The sequence below is a fragment of the Hemitrygon akajei genome, chromosome 30 (assembly GCF_048418815.1).
Source record: "Hemitrygon akajei chromosome 30, sHemAka1.3, whole genome shotgun sequence".
NCBI classification, from domain to species: domain Eukaryota; kingdom Metazoa; phylum Chordata; class Chondrichthyes; order Myliobatiformes; family Dasyatidae; genus Hemitrygon; species Hemitrygon akajei.
The window spans coordinates 25,029,988-25,051,603 of record NC_133153.1 but is presented as its reverse complement, the minus strand read 5'-3'; the positions used below and the strand labels follow the sequence as shown (position 1 = coordinate 25,051,603).

The 21,616-nt window shown below is 40.6% G+C and overlaps 1 protein-coding gene across 1 annotated transcript in view; it reads right to left on the bottom strand.

The window, feature by feature from the left end:
- Positions 1 to 21,616, bottom strand: part of lysmd2 (LysM, putative peptidoglycan-binding, domain containing 2) — a 55,829-nt gene that overhangs the window by 9,309 nt on the left and 24,904 nt on the right. Inside the window, exon 2 of the mRNA XM_073033150.1 lies at positions 9,908 to 10,239. Within this exon, the coding sequence (XP_072889251.1) occupies positions 9,908 to 10,239 (332 nt within the window). The remainder of the gene's footprint in view (positions 1 to 9,907; positions 10,240 to 21,616) is intronic.

Sequence of the window (21,616 nt, the reverse complement as noted above, 5' to 3'; positions counted from 1 at the left end):
AGGGTAGGGAAGAGGTGAAGTACAGAGCTGGGAATTTGATTGGTGGAAGAGATAAAGGGCTGGAAAAGGGGGAATCTGATAGGAGAGTGTAGAAGACCATGGAGGAAAGGGAAGGGGGAGATGTAGCAATTGGAGGAGATGGACAGGTAAGGAGATAAGGTGGAAGAGGGAAACGAGAAATCAATGTGCATGCCATTAGCTTGGAGGCTACCCAGACAGAATATAAGGTGTTACTCTTCCAAACTGAGTGTAGCCTCATCAATGCAAGAAGGCCAGGAACTGACATGTCTGAATGAGAATGGGAAGTAGAATTGAAATGGGTGGACACAGGGAGATCCCACTTTTTCTGGCGGACTCTGGCAGGTGCTCAACGAAGTGGTCTCCCAATCTATGTAAGGTCTCATACCGGAGGCCACATTGGGAGCACCGGATACAGTAGACGACCCCAAAAGTCTCACAGGTGAAGTGCTGTCTCAACTGGAAGGACAGTCTGTGGCCCTGAATCGTAGTGAGGGAGGAGGTGTAGGGGCAGGTACGGCACTTGTTTCACTCGCAAGGGTAAGTACCAGGAGGAAGATCAGTGGGGAGGGATGAATGGACAAGGGTGTTGCATAGGGAGCAATCCCTGCGGAAAGTGGGAGGGGGGAAAGAAGTGCCTAGTGGTGGGATCCTGTTAGATATGGCGGAAGTTACAGAGAATTATGTGTTGGACGCAGAGGCTAGTGGGGCGGCAGGTGAGGACAAGAGAAACCTTATCCCTATTGGGGTGGCAGGAGAATGGGGTGAGGGCAACATCGATGGTGCAGGAGCGAGTTTGTAAATCTGACAGTAGAAAAGGATGTTGGGAATAGTGAGGGTGGAGCCACGCAAGGGGTGTAGGACAGGTGGCAGGGGAATGCCAGAAGCAGGGGGTAGCACAGGTGCAGACACACCCAGCCCTGGTACATCAGGCAAGGTCATTTGACTGCAAACAATTGGTTTAATGATCATTGAAGAATGTCTCTCTGATGCTCCCCAATCCCTCCCTCCTCCTTTTCCCAACTATGATTCCCTCTCCCCGCCCCCTTCCCACTCTCAATCTACTATAGAGACCCACATCAGAATCAGGTTTATCATCACTCCCAAAATCATGAAATTTGCTTTTTATTGCTGCAGCAGTACAGTGTAAAACATAAAATCACTTCAGTACTATGCAAAAGTCTTAGGCACGCTGGCTATTGCATATATTTGTTCCTCAGACTTTTACAGAGTACAGCAAGGCTTCAGAAATAGAAACAGAATAACAGAATCAGCCTATGAACAGCTGAGATCAATGTTTTTGAACGACGTGCTTCTTTCCTCCACAGATACCAATTATGCTCCTGTGCTTTAGCAACCTGCGAAAATTAGCGCTTGGATTCTAATCTTGTAGCTGGCCTGTCAATCCAATTATAATGCACTGAGATGGTGATAACTTCTGTCATGGAAAATTTCCCAGCCGAGACAATGCAGGATTCAATACATCAAAATTACAAACTCCCGGTGTTATTATTCAACTGATTAACAACATACTCACAAACTTGAGTGAAGACACGCCAAGGCTGTGGAATTATTTAAGCTCGTCTTAAATTGTTCTCACTAAAAACGTCTGCAACAACAGACATTGTAAACAAGAATATAAACATAAGTCGTTCATCTATGGAGCTTGTACTGTTCCTTAAGTACCAATTATCTGTTTGGCCTGTACTCTTAATATCAAGCATTTATCTTCCTTTCAGGTACTTTAGTTTACATCTACATCTCCTCGCAATACACTGTGAAATGAAGAGAAGGTAGAGCCTATTATAACATTTTTCTATAATCACAATAGGATGCTTTGACAAAGCTCTACAGGGCACAAGCAAGACTGCACCTAGAGCACTGTGAAACAGGTTTGGCCTCCCAGTTTAAAGAACAATATACCTCCTTCCAGGTGGTGCAGAGGAGATTCACTCAGTTATTTGCTAGGATGAAAGTGTCAAAGACATCTTCAAGGAGTAGTGCCTTAGCTAGGTGGCGACCATCACTAAAGATCCCCCACTACCCAGGACATGCCCTCTTCTCAATGTTATCGTTGGGAAGAAGACACAGAAGCCTGAAGGCACACACTCAGTGATTCAGGAACAGCTTCTTCCCCTCCGCCATCTGATTTCTAAATGGACATTGAACCCATGAACACTACCTCACTACTTTTTGGGGGGGTTTTTTTGCACGAGCTTCAACTTAACTCTGTAATCATGGCACGTGTATATTTACTGTAATTCAGTTTTTTTCCTCTACATCTATTTATCATGCATTGCACTGTACTGCTGCCGTAAAGTTAACAAATTTCACAATATATGCCGGTGATATTAAACCTGATTCCAATTGATGAATGGTAAAATAAATTGAGTGTGTTGAGCCTACACCCATTGGAACATAGAACATTTAAATGCAGCCACAAAGTTCAAAGTAAATTTATTATGACTGTACATATATGACAGCATAAACTACCTTGAGATTCATTTCCTTGCAGGCATTCACAGAAGAGCAAAGAAATACAACAGCAACAATAAAAAAAACGACACAAAAACACTGACAAACTATGTGCAAAAAAACCCCCCAAAATAATAATAAATAAATAATACTGAGAACATGAGTTGTAGAGTCCCTTGAGAGTGAACCCAGAGCTTGTGGAATAGGTTCAGGTTTGGAATGAGTGTAGTTACCCACTCTGGTTCAGATAGATGAAGAGTAATAACTGTTCCTCAACCTGCAGGCATGGGACCTAAGGCTCCTGTGCCTCCTTCCTGAAGGCAACAGCAAGAAGAGAGCATCTTACTGAAATCTATGTTTTAAATGGGAATTGACAGGGTGAATGTAGAGATGTTTCTCCTAGTGGAGGTATCTAGAATTAGGTGCATAGTTCCAAATAAGCAGTTGACAATTTAAGATATAGATAAGGAAGAATTTCTTCCCTCCACCTCATGTAACTGCGAATATGGAGCTTTTTAAGGCAAAGATTGATGGACATTGGAACTACAAGTCCTGATGAAGGGTCTCGGCCCAAAACATCGTCTGTTTACTCTTTTCCATAGATGCTGCCTGACATGCTGAGTTCCTCCAGCATTTTGTGTGTGTCGTTTGGATTTCCAGCACCTGCAGCTGTTTTCATTATGGAACCACAAGGGAGTAGAAAAGTTTGAGAAGAGAATGGGAAAGCAATGTTGAGGCCAAGTTTGATCACAATGGTCTTTATGGAATTGCCAACCAGGCTTGAGGAGCCAGTTTCTTAATGAACATGCCAACCATCTCAGCTCAGTTGTGAGATGCATACTAAGTAAATCTAATTTTTTTTAATCGTAACTGCTTTATCCTATGCATCAACATGATACTTCATAGAATCTCTCCTAGGCCCGTATATCCTTTCTACAGTGCAACACTCAAATGCAGAGAATATACCAAATGAGAATCAGCAAATTTCTACATCACTGCATCAAGTGAACCCAGCAGCCCAGTTCTTAATGATTTATAGATTCGTACAATTAATCCAGGAGAAGAAAGTGCTTCACTATTAACACAGCGAACCCTTCTGCCTGAATTATACACAATGCGTACCATCATATACTTGTACCAAATAGAGTCATAGAAAAGTACACCACAAGCACAGGCCCTTTGGTTCAACTAGCTAATAAACTGCCTACTCCCATCAACCTGCATCGGGATCACAGTCCTTCATACTCCTACTATCCATGTACCCATCCAAACTTCTCTTAAACATTGAAATTGAGCTTGCATGCACCACTGGTGTTGGCAGCTACAAACCGTGCTTACATTGAACTCTGCACTACTTACACAGAATATGTTGATGAAATATAACTCAGTGGGCTTAAAAAACAAAGTACTGTTATAGGGGCCACCAACCCTTTCCAATGAATAGAGAGCCGTTCAGCTCCCTCATTCATTCATTTGGTTTAATTTGGTTGCACTGTTTGAATTCAAACTGTAACTTCAAAGCTGTGAAAATAATCACCTCAATTAAAATGTGTGAAAAACTGCTTTTGCTAGCTCAAATGTTGAGAGGATATGCCTTTTTCAAAATTCACTTGGTAATGGTTAATGGAATTCCAACAGTGCCCAGCATTTCCACCCAACAGTGTTCTGGGGAAACAAACTGAACAACCCACCTAACCCCAACTTATGTAATCACAGATTCAAAGTTTGAACAATTGCACTAGTTAACAGAGTTGCTATTGTGCCTCCAAATTCATCACCATTATATGCCATGTCGTATAACATGGGCGATCATGGTCTTTCCATGACCATGATTATTCTTGGCAAATTCTTCTACAGAACTGGTTTTCCATTGCCTTCTTCTAGACAGTGTCTTTAAAAAATGGGTGACCCCAGCCATTATCAAGAATCTTCAGAGATTGTTTGCCTGGTGTAGGTGGTCACATAACCAGGACTTGTTATATGCACCGGCTGCTCGTAGGACCATGCACCACCCGCTCCCATGGTTCACGTGACCCTGACTGAGGGGCTAAGTAGGTGTTACACTTTGCCCAAGGGTGACCTGCAGGCTAGTGGGTTGGGGGGAGGAAGGAGTGCTTTACACTTCCTTTGGCAGAGACACATCTCCATCCCGCCACCCAGTTTCCACCCCAGATTTCCATTTATCCCTACACAATTTCTCTCCTTGACACGCACTCTTGATAAGCGTGAGGTTGAGGTTACAAAGGTTGGTGGAGTATGGTATTGATGTCACCATCATATTGATTGGTAGAGAAGAGTGAGTGTCCTACTCCTGCTCCTAATCTGAATGCAAGTTTGCAATTATTTCTGGAATGCATGTTGCATTTCATGGTGCCGTAGAAAACCACAGCTTTGCATGCATCTCAGGGGTTTTGCTGATAATAAAACTTGATAAAAAGCCAAAACTAACAAAACTTTTCTAACTTGAGTGTAAAATCGCGGCAAATGATAGGGCTGCAGAGTATTTAGTGCTTTATGCAGACATGAAACTGACACACAATTTCTTTAACCAAAAATAAACATTATGATCAAAGTTGGCAAATTCTCAAGTTCAGGAGGTGGGCAGCAACATGCTGTTAAATTTACAGTCAAGAGCAGCACAAGAAAATATCACTTTGCTGGTTCCCTACACACTACAACAAATTATATTTTAGTTCTGCAAGCTACATGTGCCATGAGGACAAACGCTCAAAAGCAATACCTATCCTGTATTTAGAGACCTTTAGCGGGTGGGGTGGGGTGTGGCAGGGAGAAAAAAGAGAGAGGACTTCGTTTAGCAAATGCGGAAGAAAATACATGATAGGTAAACAGTGGTAAGGTTAACTAATCAAACTCCATACAGCTTGAACCTAATGTAAAGCAGTTTTCTGACTCATTTCAAAATTTACTCCTTACAGGTGACACACACAGACACAACATTATTTTGTAACTGTGCAGCAGAATTTCAAAGTCAATACCAAGTGCATTGAACAGCAGGAAATAAGGAAGTGTTAATGAAGTTCAGAATGTCACAAGCAATGCGAAAATTGATTGGCTGCCAGCCAGATTGTTTTCACTGTGTGATAAAATTTTAGTGTATAATTTAGATTTTGCGTTGTTGTTAGTGTCTACATGCCTGTGTTGTTGCTGCAAACAAATTTTCATTGTACTGTACCTCACTGTACTTGTGCACATGATGATAAACTAGACTTGATCTGGGTACAAAGTGAATAAATCTTAAAAAAACTTGATACACTCATTAGAACACTAGAAAATAGGAGCATAAGTAGCCCACTTGCCCCACTATTCAAGATGAATATGACTGATCTTCCCCAGATCTCCTCTTCTGTACTGACTCCCCATAGCTTTAATTTCCCTGACCTTGCACTGTTGAGATTACTGTGGAGTTATGAAAGTATGGATATGAATTAAAATGAGTACTAGTCTTCGGGAAATAAAACTTGTTCACAATTTAACTTCAGCTGATACTTCAAGGCTACTGAAACCCATCACTGGACGTGGGACAATCTGATTCCGTCCTTAACTGTGCAGGGGGAGCCAATAGATGAATGCTTTAGTTAAGTCACCTCTCAAGTCTTCTAAATTCAAAAGAATGTAGATGTAATTTTTTTACCCTCTTGTGATGGGTGAATGAATTTCTTTATAACTACCTCAAAAGTATATATGCTTCTTTAATAAGGGGACCAAAACTGTGCTCTGTGCTCCCGATACAGGGTACAGCCTTACTAGTACCTGATACAATTATAATAATACTTCCAGATTTCTAAATTCCTCATCCTGTGCATTAAAGGCAAATATGCCATTACTTTCCTAAACATTTGCTGTAACTGCCTGGTTACTTCTTATGGTTCATATACAAGCACATCAAGATCCCTATGTACTTTGCTCATTCACAATCTTTCTCCACTTAGTTAATAGACTGATTTGAAATTCCTCCTTACAGAAATGCATAGCCACATTAAAGTGCATTTGTTATATTTAACCCATTCATCCTATTATAATCTCAATATCTTAAAATGCTATGTAATAACATAAGAACATAAGAAATAGGAGCAGGAGTAGGCCATCCGGCCCATCGAGCCTGCTCCACCATTCAATAAGATCATGGCTGATCTGTCCATAAAATCAGCTCCATCGACCTGCCTTTTCCCCACAACCCTTAATTCCCTTGTAAAAACCTATCTAATTCTTTCTTAAATATAAAATATTTAAAATAAAATAAAATAATAATAGATCTTCAACCTATGCTGTCAAAGTACAGGTGTCCCCCCACCCCTTTACAAAAGTAGAGCGTTCCTACGAAACTTTTCTTAAGCCAAAATGGCATAAAGTGAAGAACCATTAATTTATATGGGAAAAATTTTCGTAAAAGCGAAAATCCTCTTTGTAATGTGAAAACAGATTACTAACGTAGGTCTTTTGTAGAAGCGAAGTGGCATAAAGCGAACATTCATAAAGTGGGGGACACCTGTACCCCCAAATATAGTGTATCCTGAACATATGCAGCAGCCTTTTATGTGGCACCTTATCAACTGCTTTCTGAAAACTAAATATATTACATCTACAGATTCTCCCATATCGACCCTGCTTCTTACATCCTCAAAGAGCTATAACAAATTTGCTAATCATTTATTAATTCGAAGTTCCTTTTATAACACTTTCTTGTCTTTGCTTGATTACACCAAGCTTCTTTAAGTCACTAGCTACTTTTTCTTCAATTATAGATCCAGCATCTTGTCAACAATAAACTTCCAGCTAACGGACCCTTTCATCTACCTTTTGTTACCTTATCAAAAAATTCAATCAGATTAGTCAAACATAATTTACGCAATCTCTTCCATCTTTCCTTTATTAACATATTTTATTTTATGCTCTTAATTATTTCAAAAGGCTTCCCACTACCCAGGATAAAACCAACTTGCCTGTCATCCATACCCTTGCACCCCTTTTTTGAATAAGGCCGTAACCACCATTTCCCAGTCTTCTGTCCCATAGGGTAGGGGGTCTAAAATATTTTAGCAATTATCCATCCTCAACAACCTATTGTAAACCAGGTAACCAGCCTTTATAGTATCTCTTCATCATTATTTCCATTTTTCCTCCCAGGAGATTTTCACAGCATATTCTTCCTTGGTAGAAACTGAAACTGTGCAATCTTTAATTATCTCAACCACATCCTCCCGCTCTCCAAGGTCAACTCTTTGGATCTTTTTTGTACTTTGCTCTCCTTAAACCACCCATTTACTGCCTGCAAGTTTAGTCATCTGTCCTCTTTTATTGTTTTAACATTCCCAATCTTTTCTGAATAACTTGTACTCAAGAATTTTGAGTATCTCGTCCCAATTCTTCTCCTATGAAGAAGAGGTCATCACCTCAACAATCAAATCATGTGAAATAATGTTTGTAATTTTTTTTACAGAGATTATCCCAATTTATTGAAGAATTTGGATGACATGGGTCAAAATTAACATGAGGATCCAGGAATTTCAAGGAATGCTTTAAGCTGAAACATCAGGCACACCATAGAATTTATATCTGACATGTGCATCACAGGGTCACTTCTAAGAATTCTGAAATGCCTTGATCGGTTTTGGCACCAATCTGATATTTGTCACACGCAAATGTTTATAATCATCTCCCAAATTGAATTCTTGTGACCTTAGCCCTCCACAACAGAAAGTGAACCTTGGTACACTAGGATTTCCTCAAGTCACAACTTCAGACTGATTGAGTAATGCCCTGCTGGCTGCTTCTGTGGCAGGAAAAAATTAAAACAATGCAAAATGATGCTGTCACAGAAAGGGGAATAAATGGACAGTGATTTAGAATTAATGTTCTGTCATAAAGAAGCTGCAGTTCCTTCTGATTTTTGCCATTCTGCATATACAGATTGAACAATACAAATTACAGCTGGCACATCAGGTTTCCAATCTTTCATCTTGGGGAACTGTCAGTCTATGACATGAAATTGCTGAAAGCTGCAAAAATCTTGTATAAAAATAACTAGATTGAATCCTGGTCAAAAGCTAAATATGGACGAGGGAGGGCATATGGCCAATTGTAATTAATTCCTAGAAGAGTCAGTCCCGCATATGGGAAAGCTGGGGATGCATTACATTGCAACTTTCTGTAATTCAAAGTAGAGTTATCTACTCATGCATCAAGTTGAAAAGAAGGTGTAGATTTTACATAAACTTTCTGAGGAAATTTCATTCCGTATCACAATTTTTAGGTAGTGATTTGTGAATTACGCAAGGTCAATTTTCTGTAAACTGAATTGGTCTTAAAGCCGGAGTTGCCTGTAGATAAATCCACTGCCATATCTGTTGAGGGCAAGGGCTTCCAAAATTAACTGTTTAATATAGTGAGATCCTTATTCAAACTATAGGACCTATTGGGATGAGAAGGAAGTAGCAGGAAAAGTGGGGAAAGAAAATATTTTCATATTTTTCTAGGTCTTTTCCCAGCATTGACAACCTCATTTCCATAGTAATGAAATATTAATCCTAAAATATATGTACTGCTCAACAAAATAATTATATATAATTGGTAGATAGGAAATACTGTTAACAACCAAAAGGGTGGGCCAGCGTTAACAAATTAAGTAAAAACCTTTTTACTTAAGAAACAAAGTTTATATCTGATCCTCTTAACATGAAAAGGATGGTACAGATTGCCTATACTCTGTAAAGCAGAAAATGTTCAAGAGGTTAGGCAGCGTGCGTGAAGGGAAAACAAAGACCTTTTATTTCAGATTTTCAATATTTGCAGCTGTTTGCTTCTCAACAATCAAAGCCAAGGCATCATTTTTTTTATCCCTTTACCCTTTCAAACCCTTCACCTTGGAGAGAAGATTCTTCTTAACTAAAAGTATTGATCTGCAGTACAGGTGGGTGTAAGGACTTCCATCAATTGGCTAAATTTCAGTGAAAATGCAAAATGTCCCATTCTTGTTTCCATAATCCTCATTGTTGACTTATTTGTAGTCTGGCTTAAACAAATACTAATTTAACCAATTATTTGAAAATGTCATCTTCAATGTCACTGAACATCTAAAAGGTCAACTATTAACATCTGTATTAAATAGCTTTGATATGCTTTTTGAAAAATGAAAAGGCAACAAAAATCATTTCAGTAACATCCTCTATTAAATATGGTTCTGTGCTGAACATATTACTAATAATCAATGGCCAAGGGATATATTACTACATAGCATGACATGTTAAAAATATAAGAATTTTCTCTACTAGAGCCTAAAACATATCATTTACAAAATATTTCAACAGCTTATTTCTAACATCTATACAAGGGATAACATCAAAATAACTGCAGTCCAGTTATACATATATTATGCTACTACTTAAAAGACAATTACCCATATTCGTCCTCCTGTATTGTTTTAGCAGCCGCTTGCGTTGACAGTTTAATCTGCAAATCCAGTCTTTGCAAGTAGTCTTTAGCAGAAAGTTCCTCAGGCTGGATGGGCCTAGTGTCGGGATCTTCTGGACTCGGAGACGAAGAGCTTTCTTCCTCTATATTCAGCGGCCTCTCATTACTGAAAGCATACGTCTCATTCTCAGGAGAGTCCAATGAGTTCAGTCCATTAAACAGAGACCCCTTCTCTGATATGACCGGGATAAGCAGGGTTTTCCTCAGGAATATGCAATCGCTTGTGAAGAGTTTATTTGCCCTTTTTATTTGCTCCGTCTAGAACAGAATCACGATAAATGTTAACAACACCTTAGCTGCACATGTTTTACAATACTATATCCTTCCCCTGTTGTGACATCTACAGAATAAATTATGACTCAAGAGGAGAGCACAGTTTTGGTCCAATTGCGTACTGGAATAAATTTAGTCAGTATTCAATGCATATTAAGTTGTAAAACAGTCAAGGTATATTAGACACTTTTTTTTACCTTGGAAGCCAGACTCAAAAGCAGATTTTATATTTAGATTCAGAAATACGGCATGGTAGATACATCTTCAGGCCCAATGACCTGTGCCACCCAAATACGCTCATGTGGCCAGTGTCTTTGGAATGTGGGAGGAAACTGGAGCACTCGGAGGAAGTCCACACAATCACATGGAGAATGTCCTTACAGACAGTGGCAGAGTTGAACCTGGGTCACTTGCAAAGTAGTAATGTTACACCACTGTTACCCTACCTAGCAGCACAAGATTGATGGGATGAAACTGGTGCTTAGCTGTAAACCTTCCCAATGGATGCAAATTGAGCTACTGGGGAGGGAGAGGCCAGTTTTGGTGAGGAAGCCCCTTAATTATTGTAGTAAAGTCCCTCAGTAGTAGAAGTCCTCAATTATGTACTGTAGTAGCATGTGTGGCAGACCACCTCAATACCATGGTCATGTCACCACCTCCAGCTGTTGGCTGCTCTCGTCTTTGTTTGGATGCAACAACTGAAAGGGCAGCAATCATCATCAAACACACTGCATCCCGCAGGAGTGAGGACAGAGACCACAGGGTCCAGGCAGTCTGTCAGAACCTGAAACAGCAGCTGCCAGTCTACGGTCACAGTCCACAACTCGATGCTGAGGGACCACACAACTTGCCTATGGTCCTCTCTCAAAAGCAGTCTCTCCACACCAATCTGTGTGCGATTCACTGGGTACTGGATATTCACCTTCCAAGCCCAAAAGGGCGTTTTGCTAACTTCAGTTATTTTTAGCAGAAACTGTCCAAGAATCAGCGTTTGTTGTTCAGAGGTAAACTCCTACTCAGCACACCAGCAGAAAGTGCTCAACATTCAAAATATTTGTTATCCAACCTCTATTAATATCCTTTGCTCACCCTCTTGACCTCTAACCAGTACACTTTGCTCATCCTTTTCATTTAAGCACGATAAACAATGGGGTTCATGGTGGCCTAGTTAAACTATGACCCAGTGACAAAAAACAACAGGGTCCACACTGGCCTATTTCAACACTCCATCCACCTGGCCAAATAAAGTAGTTGAGAAACATCATATACCATTAATGCCAATTAATAGAAAAACAGTATAAATTTTAGAAGGGTTGGTAGGTGTGACAATGAGAAGATACTAAGGCTAATTTATTCCTTAGCCTTGGATTGTGCATTCTTTGGTATATCTTTCTAGTTTGCAAGAATGGTACTTTTGTTTGGAAATCTTTGTAAGTTATGATTATGTCAAAAATTACTTCTCAGAAACTAAATGTACTTCACTTAAAAATAAACTATGCTTTGTCATCTTCTTTAGCTGTAAGTATCTTCTCCTTGGTTGGAGTGGGGCACCCATCGCTCGAAATAGTGCTTCAGGAAGACACATAAGTGAAGTAAACTAGTCTTTGAAGTGTAGGTTGATACAGTATAATCTCCCTAAAATTAGGGTACTCCTAACTACCTCTACCAGATGAGGCTTAAAATCTTGACGTAAGCTTAGCACTCACGAATGCGTTCATTCAATATCATCACAATCGCTCGATAAGTGCCAAGAACCTTACACTCAATGTCGGGAAGACAAAGGAACTGATTGTGGACTTCAGGAAGCATAAGACAAGGGATCAGAAGTGGACAGAGTGAGCAGTTTCAAGTTCCCGGGTGTCAAGATCTCTGAGGACCTAACCTGGTCCCAAAATAACATTGCAGCTATAAAGAAGGCAAGACAGCGACTATACTTCATTAGGAGTTTGAAGACATTCACTAACACTCAAAAACTTCTATAGATGTACAATGGAGAGCATTCTGACAGACTGCATCACTGTCTGGTATTGGTGGGGGGAGCGCTACTGCACAGGACCCAGGACACCTTCAAGTAGCAGTGTCTCAGAAGGGTAGTGTCCATTATTAAGGATCCCCAGCACCAGACATGCCCTTTTCTCAGGTTTGAGGTACAAAAGCCTGAAGGAACACACTCAGTGATTCAGGAACAGCTTCTTCCCCTCTGCCATCCGATTCCTAAATGGACATTGAACCCATGAACGCTATCTCACTTTCTTAATATATTTGTTTTTTTGCACTATTTTTAAACTATTCAATGTACATATACTGTAACTGATTTACCCATTTATTTTTTCCTCTTCTTCTATATTATGTATTGCATCGAACTGCTGCTGCCAAATTAACTAATTTCATGACCTATGCTGGTGACAATAAACCTGATTCTGATTCTGATCTTCCTGGCATAGCAGCGCAGACAGTAATGGATTTCTATGTATAAAACAATCATTTGACTGTTGCACATTGATTCCATTAGTATTCCAGCTCACAGGAATGTAGGTTGGGTGCTAAGATATCAGAGTATTGAGTATATGGCAAGCAAATAAAGTAAAAAGAAACTTATGGAAGTATGAATAATTTATCTACTGGAAGAACAGAGTACTGAATAACAACTCCTGCTCCATATCATAGAATTATAAAAGTAAAGGCATAAAAACAATTAGACAGTAATTTTATCTTTTGGAGGAGGAGACAATATTGAAAAAAATATCTTTGTTCTTACATCACCACGTCCAGATTCTGACTTCTTCCTTCTTCCTTACTATTCCTGATGAACTGTCTCAACCCGAAACATTGGTTCTTTACTCCTCTCCTAGATGCTGCCTGACCTGCTGAACCCCTCCAGTGTTTTGTGTGTGTTACTGTGAATTTCCAGCATCCATTCTGTAGAATCTCTTATATCCCTGTATCCATTTGTGGCCTGGATTACCAAACATCTCAAGAAGCCAAAAGGCACTTTACACTAACCTGACTTTCTCATGCGGCTTCCCTGCCCTTGAAATGAAGCCGACGATGAATTCAGCTAATATTTGATAACAACCAAGCAATGAACAAGTGACACTGCTTATGACAGCAGCAATTTAAGAGAGTAAATATAATAAAACTGTTGCCTGGCAGTCCATTCCCACTCATGCAGTGTTTCTCTGCAGACATTCCAGCGCATTAATCATATCCTGCAGTTTCAAATAAATTGGATATTCTCAATATCAGGGAAAGTAATAGAGAATTTCTAAGCTTTGACAGCCCTCAAGTGCAATGGCATTTCTGCAAGAGCAGTTTCAAAAAGCAAGTGGAGTGGCTGCAGTGAAAAAAAACACAGGTATATAGAAGAAAGCTTGCGGGTTAGATTAGACTGACACAGTCATATCATGTACAGCCACCCCTTAACATAAACTATCTCACAAATTCATGGTAGAGCTCACCATGGACATAAATGAGCTGGTAAATGACTTCAAGAAGCGGGGTGGAATACATGCCCCTGTCTGTATCAATGGTGCTGAGGTGAAGACAGTCGAGAGCTTCAAGTTCTGAGATGTAAGTATCTCCAAGAATGTGTCTTGGTCCAGGCATGTAGACACTATGGCCAGAGAAAAAGCACACCAGCACCTCTTCTGCCTTAGAAGGGTAAGGAAAATACCCTGATGACCAATTTTTATTGATGCACCATCATTAGGGACCCCCACCACAAATGACATGCCCTCTTCTCAATACTACCATCTCACAGGAGGTACAGCAGCCTGAAGGCACACACACTCAATGCTTGGGGAACAGCTTCTTCCCCTCCACTCTCAGATTCCTGAACAGTCAATGAACCCATGAACACAACCTCACTACCTTTGCTCTCTGAGGTAGCTCAAAGAAAACAGAATGCAGATTATAGTATTGCAATTGCAGAGAGTACAGTGCGGGTATTAGAATTGGAATTGGTTTATTATTATCAAACGTACCAAGATACAGTGAAAAGCTTGCATTGCATATTGCTCATACCGGTCAAATCACTGAGGTAGAACAAGGTAAAACAGTAACAATGCAAAATAAAGTGCGGCAGCTGCAGAGAAAGTGCAGCACAGTTAAACAATGAAGTGAAAGATCATCACAAAAATGTCAGAGGAACTCAGCAGGCCAGGCAGCATCTTTGGAAAAGAGTAAACAGTTGACGTTTTGGGCCGAGACCCTTCTTCCAAACTGAGAAGGAAGGGGAAGATGTCTGAATAAAAAAATGGGAGGGGGAGGGAAAAAAGGCTAGTTGGATAGTGACAGGTGAAGCCAGATGGGTGGGAAAGAATCTGATAGGAGAGTGGACAATAGCAGAAAGGGAAGGAGGAGGGTACCCAGGGGAAGTAATAGGCAGGTGAGAAGAAGTGAAAGGTCCGAATGGGGAATAAAGGGATGGAGGGGGGTAATATGTTCACTGGAAGGAGAAATTAGTACTCATGCCATCAGGTTGGAGGGTATCCAGATGGATTACAAGGTGTTGCTCCTCCACCCTGAGGTAATCATGAGCTACACTGTGAGAGAAATGAAGCTGTGAGGATTATGATGTGGAGATTGGGAGTTCAAGAGTACACCTTTTAGCATATGGATGGTTCATGCTCTCAAGTTTTTATACCTTCTGCCCTATGGGAAAGTGGAGAAGAGAGAATGACTAAGGTGGGAGGGGTCCTTGACTATGTTCACTGCTTTCCAATGTAGCAGGCATTGACAAAGTTAATGGAGGGGAGGCTGGTTTGCACAATGGCCTGGGATGTATTCTCATTTTTCAGCCCATTATTCTAGCAGGTCTAGATCCCACTGCAAGCTCTGATAGTCTTCCTCACTGTCCAGCACACCCCCAAACTTGGTGTCATCTAGAGACTTGCTGATCCAGTGAACCATATTATCATGCAGATCATTGATGTAGATGACAAACAATAACAGATCCAACACCGATCACCGTGGCAATCCACTAGTCACAGGCCTTCAATCAAAGAGGTGTCTAGTACCACTCTCTGGCTTCTCCCACAAAGCCAATATTTAATGCAATTTACTACTTCATCTTGAATGCCGGACGGCTGAACTTTCTTGATCAACCTCTCATGCAGGACCCGTAAAATACCTTGCTAAAGTTCATGTAGACAACATCCATTGCCTTACCTTCATCAACTTTCCCAGTAAATTCCTCAAAAACCTCTATAAGATTAGCTAGACGCGAACTACCACATACAATGCCATGCTGACTATCCCTAGTCCATATCTATCCAAATACTCATATATCCGGTCCCTCAGAATACCTTTCAATAATTTCCCCACTACTGATATCAGGTTCACAGGACTTTAATTTCCTGGTTTATTTTTAGAGCCAATCACAAGCAGTGGTTAACATCCTCCAAACCTCCAGTATCTCACCTGCAATTTCTAGTGGTCTTGGGCAGCAAGCTGAAATGCAACCGGACAGAATGCTTTCTACAATCAAAATCAGGTTTATTATTCCCATCATACCTGTATGTCGTAAAATGTTATTTTGCGGCAGCAGTACAATGCAATAGATAAAATATACTCTAAATTACAACAAGAAATATGTATCTATAAAAATTAAGTAACAAGAACCCACCCCAAATAAAGCATTTCTATCAATAATGGAGGTTGGATTGATGCAATGGATGCTTTTGCTTTGTCAGAACAAGAATGATATACTTTATTTTTACTGCTTTATTACTCAGAGAAAGTTGACTAGCTAGTTCTCTCACTACCTGCAGCAGCTGGTCACTACAAACACCAAACAGTAAAGTTACCAGAACAATACAAGCTTTAGCAGTTGTTTTATTATCAGTAAATATTAAGTGTGACATTATTACGCTTTACATACATAGAGTGTATAATCACAAGAGATTCTGCAGATGATGGAAATCCAAAGCAACAGGCACAAAGTGCTGGAGGATCTGAACAGGACAGACAGCATCTTTGGTAATTAACAAACTGTCAATGTTTCAGGACGAGACCCTTCTTCAGGACTGGAAAGGAAGCGGGACAGCGCTTGAATAAAAAAAGGAGGGGGGGTAGGAGAAGGAGGATAGCTAGAAGATGATAGGTGAAGCCAGGTGAGTGGGTAAAAGTAAAGGGCTGATGAAGAAGGAATCTGATAGGAGAGGAGAGTGGACTTTGGGAGAAAGGGAAAGAGGAGGGACAACAAGGGGAGATGACAGGCAGAAAGAGGCCTGTGTGGAGGCTACACGGACATGTCAGTCCATGGCTTCCTCTTTTGCCGCAATAAGGTCTTAGGATTGAGGACCAACACCTCATATTCAGTCTGGATAGCCTCCAAAGTGATGGCATAAACATCGATTTCTCCTTCCGGTAACATTTTTCTCCTTCCCTCTTACCTCGTCTTTTATTCCCCACTGTGGCCTCTTCTCCTCACCTGCCTATCACCTTCCCCTGGTGCCCCTCATCCTTCCCCTTCTCCAATGGTCCACTCTCCTCTCCTATCAGATTCTTTCTTCTCCAGCCCTTGATCTTTCTAACCTACCTGGCTTTACCTGTCACCTTCCAGCTAGTCCACCTTCCCCTCCCCCACTATCTCTTTATTCTGGCATCTTCCCCCTTCCTTTCCAGTCCTGAAGAAGGGTTTCGGCCCAAAGCATCAACTGTTTATTCATTTCCATAGATGCTGCCTGACCTGCTGAGCTCCTCCAGCATTTTGTATGTGCTACAGTACTTAAATTTTGCTTTTGACTTCCATACTATGATACAAATGTTACTTATGGTGTTCAGCCATTAGTGGAATGTATTCCCGTGAAGGTTAAAGGTTTACTGTAAATTGAGCAGATTGTATGCCTCCCTCGCTACTTACCTACCCATTTCAATGTAAGGTGCCTGGAAGTGTTCATTTAAAAAAAATCTTCTACCTTAAAGTTTGACAGGCTCACAATACAAGCTCTGAAATAAGAGTAGTCATTTCCAATGAGGTCTATCCCTGAACCTTGCCCTCATTACCCTGAACTCATGCCTTTCAGAGTCTGAATTACCGTAGGTTTACTGTCACTAACATAAGTCACAAAATTTGTTGTTTGTGGCAGCAGTACAATGCAGGCATAAATTACTGTGTTACATTATAAATAAATATTTCAAAAGAGGGATAAGGAGCAAGTGTTCACGGGTTCATAGAACATTTAGAAATCTGATGGTAGAGGGGAAGATGCTGCAACGAAAACATTGGAAGCAATCTGGCTGTTTGCTGTCTCTGAGGGAGTTCGGTGAGGTTTGGAGTGGGGCGTGTGGCCTGGAGACTGACTGCAAACCCGTGATTGACATCATTTCTTCCCGATCAAAGCGTCAAGCAAGAACGAGGACCAGAGGGGAAGGTGAGCAGTCGTTCAGCACCGTCTGCCTGTATTTGACGCTCTCTCTCTCTCTCTCCCCCTCCCTCCCTCCCTTGCTCACTGCTGCCAGAAGAAGGTGTCTGTGTCTGACTGGTCTCTCTCTCTCCTTCTTGCTCAGTGCTGCCGGAGGATTGTGTCTGGGGTCTTGGGCAAGGTTCAATCAATGCAGTTTGTGGATTGGACTCCGCAGTTCATGTTGAGTGCGCTTCTGGTTTCTGTTATTCCTTTTTTTAAATTGCGATTTTGATCAGGTTGGACTGACTGTGCGACTTGCAGTTAACAAACGTCACAGAATTAAATTGAACTGAACTGAACTAAACTGAGCATCCCCAGCCTGTTTCAATGACTCTGCAGTTTAATGTTTTATACTCTGCGTTTTTCACTCAATTTTTGCTGTTTGCACAATTTTTGTTTTGTGTGTTAGGTGTTTGATGTTTTCTTTGAATAGGTTCCATGGCGTTTCTGTTTCATGGCTGACTGTGGAAAGATTGCATACTGCATACAAACTTGGATAATAAATGTACTTTGAATCTTTGAGTGGATGTCTTCATGCTCCTGTACCTCCTCACTAATGGTAATATTCAGAAGAGGGCATGTCCTGGATGGTGAGGGTCCATAATAATGACCCTGAGCGAAGGGCGCTGAGTAGGCTACGGTCAATTATGGATAACTCTGAACATCCTCTACATAGCACCATCCAGAGACAGAGAAGCAGTTTCAGCGACAGGTTACTATCGATGCAATGCTCCTCAGACAGGATGAAGAGGTCAATACTCCCCAATGCCATTAGGCTTTACAATTCTACCGCCAGGACTTAAGAACTTTTTAAAAGCTATTATTAATGCTTTTTGAGATAGTGATTTAGATGCATATCATATTTTTTACTGAGTTAAGTATTGTATGTAATTAGTTTTGCTACAACAAGTGTATGGGACATTGGAAAAAAGTTGAATTTCCCCATGGGGATGAATAAAGTATCTATCTATCTATCTATCAATCTATCTATCTATCTATCTAATGTTTGATATTTGCCTGAGATGGTGGAGAGGCTAGTGCCATGATGGGGCTGGCTAAGTTTACAACCTTTTGAAGCTCTTTTGCTGCAAACTAACTTCAGATTTCAGTCCTGGTATTCCAGCTGATTTCTCCCTTTCCAAAATAGATTTTGGAAAAAGCCTTCAGATGCCAAACTATTGAGAGCAACACGGTGCTTAAAAACAGCAGCCTTCTGCTGCTGAGAACGATATATGGAGTATACACGAGTCTGAAACACTACCCCATTGTTGGACCAGCATTAGAATGATTTGCATTCATAGTCCTCAAACCCTGACTTCATAAATTCACTGTTCATTAAATAGATTTTAAAAAGTCACAGTTCTTTAAAGTTCATTGCTAGCCCATATCCCCAATGTTTAAAGTACAAGTGAATATTAATGCAATGAACACCATGATTTTGCCTATAAATTTACCAATCTTAATAAAGAATTCTTTGCAACATCCATTTCCCACTTCTAATCTTTTGGAATAATTGAATAAAACTCTATGATTTCACACCATAAATAAGATGCATCTTCCAGACTCCGTTCTCACATGATTAGTAGACTATTAGCATATTACTGTGGGAACTTGCTGCACACAAGTTGGCTGCTGTGTTTCTTGCATTATAACTGAGGCTACACTTCCAAGTTCCTCTGAAGACTGCAAAGCATTGGTGGGAATGGGAGAAGATAAAAGTTGATGATGGGAAAGATGAACTTTCTATGGCAGAAGGGGATGGCTAATTGGCCTATCACATCCATGCCAGCTCCCAGTACAACATCCCACTAATCCTAATCCCATTCTCCTTACTTTCCTGCAGCCCTCATAAACACACCAATTTCTTTTGGTTCTATTGGCAGTAACGAGGCAGCTTTCCATGAACCTTACTGTAGATTTAGAGTAAATTAACCTACCAGCATGTTTTTAGAAGGAAAGCAACCACCAAGAAGAAACTCAAATAAAATTCAAAAATCAAATTCAAGTTTAATTATCATTCAACCATACATACATGAATACAACTGAGCAAAACAGCCTTCCTCAGGGGCGAAGGTGCAAAATGTACACAGCACGTTCAAAATAACGAGCAAAAAAAAACATATATATAGCCCAAGTCCCTGAGGGTCATATCCTGTAAATTAATGGTACAGTTCCCAGCAGTGTGCAGACGCACATAATCCAGCCTGGAGAGCAGCACCAACATGAGAGGACCAGCCCCAACCAAGCATGGACAAGGTACTATACCAACTTCCAGCATCCCCTCTTCTGGACTGCAACACCAGGAAAGCCCACGGCTTGAGGCCCAGTCCTTGATACGACCGAGGCCTTGCAGCACCCCAGCCACCTGTCGCACCACCAAACACGATAAACGGGCTGGTGGCATCTTACATTATCAATGCCCAACAGGGTCTTGCGATTGCAAGAGAAACGTTCAGGACAATCACCTACAGTTACACTGCATGCTACCTTCGTCCACCAACTTCAGTGACTTCCTGTAGCAGGCAACAACATTTTGTGCACCCAGTCCAGCACCTCCGCTGAAGAGCGGCTCACTGATGGGGCAGACCTGCAGTAACCCAAAGTTCTTGGAGTCCAGCATTGTCTTGGTATTGTAAAAAAGACATTTAACAAAGAAAAAATACACCTTTGGTTGGTCCCCAAAAGGCTGCATCCGAATGAGTCACCATCTTACTGGAACTCATACACTTACAGAGAAAGCTCCAAACACATACTGAAGTCAGGAGTAAACTCATGAATATGCAGCTGTGAGACAACAGCATTGACTGTCCTCTGTACTCAGTATAAAGTATTAAAAGTTCAAGCTCTATATATGTAAACAATATTTCAAGCAATTTTCTTCAAGAAACTACAGTTAAGGTGTCTTCATTAGCAAATCCAGTGCCAAGCATTCATTTGGGTCTGCTGTAACAAAGTTCAAGTTCTTGGTTTCTGCTTGGAAGCCGCGCTCCTTAAAAGTTCTCAAACAATTCCACGTGGAAAAACCACATGCAAGCACAAGATCAGACACAGCCTCTATGTTTCCAAAGGTGGGACAGTTTGTTGTCATATATTTGTGGTTCACATATGAATTGGCATTTTGGTGTTTTTTGCCTGGTGCCAATATTGTCACACGACTCAGTGCCTTCTATTCTTGCAAAGTAGTTCACGCGGGAAGAGAGATACAATGGCTTAACTGGAAGGAACGGAAATACTGGCACTACGTTGGAATTTCAAGATGTTGAATATTGTGAACAGACAATCCAAACAGTGTTACATATGGGGTATCCTACTAAGACTGAGAACAACATTTTCTGATTATGATTATAACTAATTAAGCATGTTACTGTCCACATTAGCAATCAGAAATCATGGATCTCACAGACAGTCATAAAGTTGCCAGCTCCAGTGTGATCATATCTCAAACTTAGAGAATAAGTAAATAACTTCAAGGTATGATATGATCTTGTCAGTAAGAAATGTCATGTCCCTGGTGTCGGCATACCATTTACAGCTACAGATTTTCATCTTGAGCTTGTAATGCCTTCTGTTCATGTAATTGTCTCAAGCTTCACAAATCAATGTCACAAATTACATTATTTGTGCATTCATAGATAAAATATACAATATCAGAGTTCACTGGTTCAACACTATATAAATTGAAATTCACACTAAGGTGTTATTTTACATGCCCACAATGATATATGTTAATCCAGTGAGTATAATTATATATTTAAAATTGAGCTTGGTCAAGTGGCTCTGTCTCACTAACCAATCTGGCAAGCATTCTGTTGCAATACTATAAATTTAAGCTTTGGAATTGTAATGCCACACATAAAAGTCATATTACTGCATATAAACAGGCCATTCAGCCCAACTTATCAGATCCAACCAAGCAACCAGACCTGTGTTCCATGTGGGGACAGGAGAGTTTA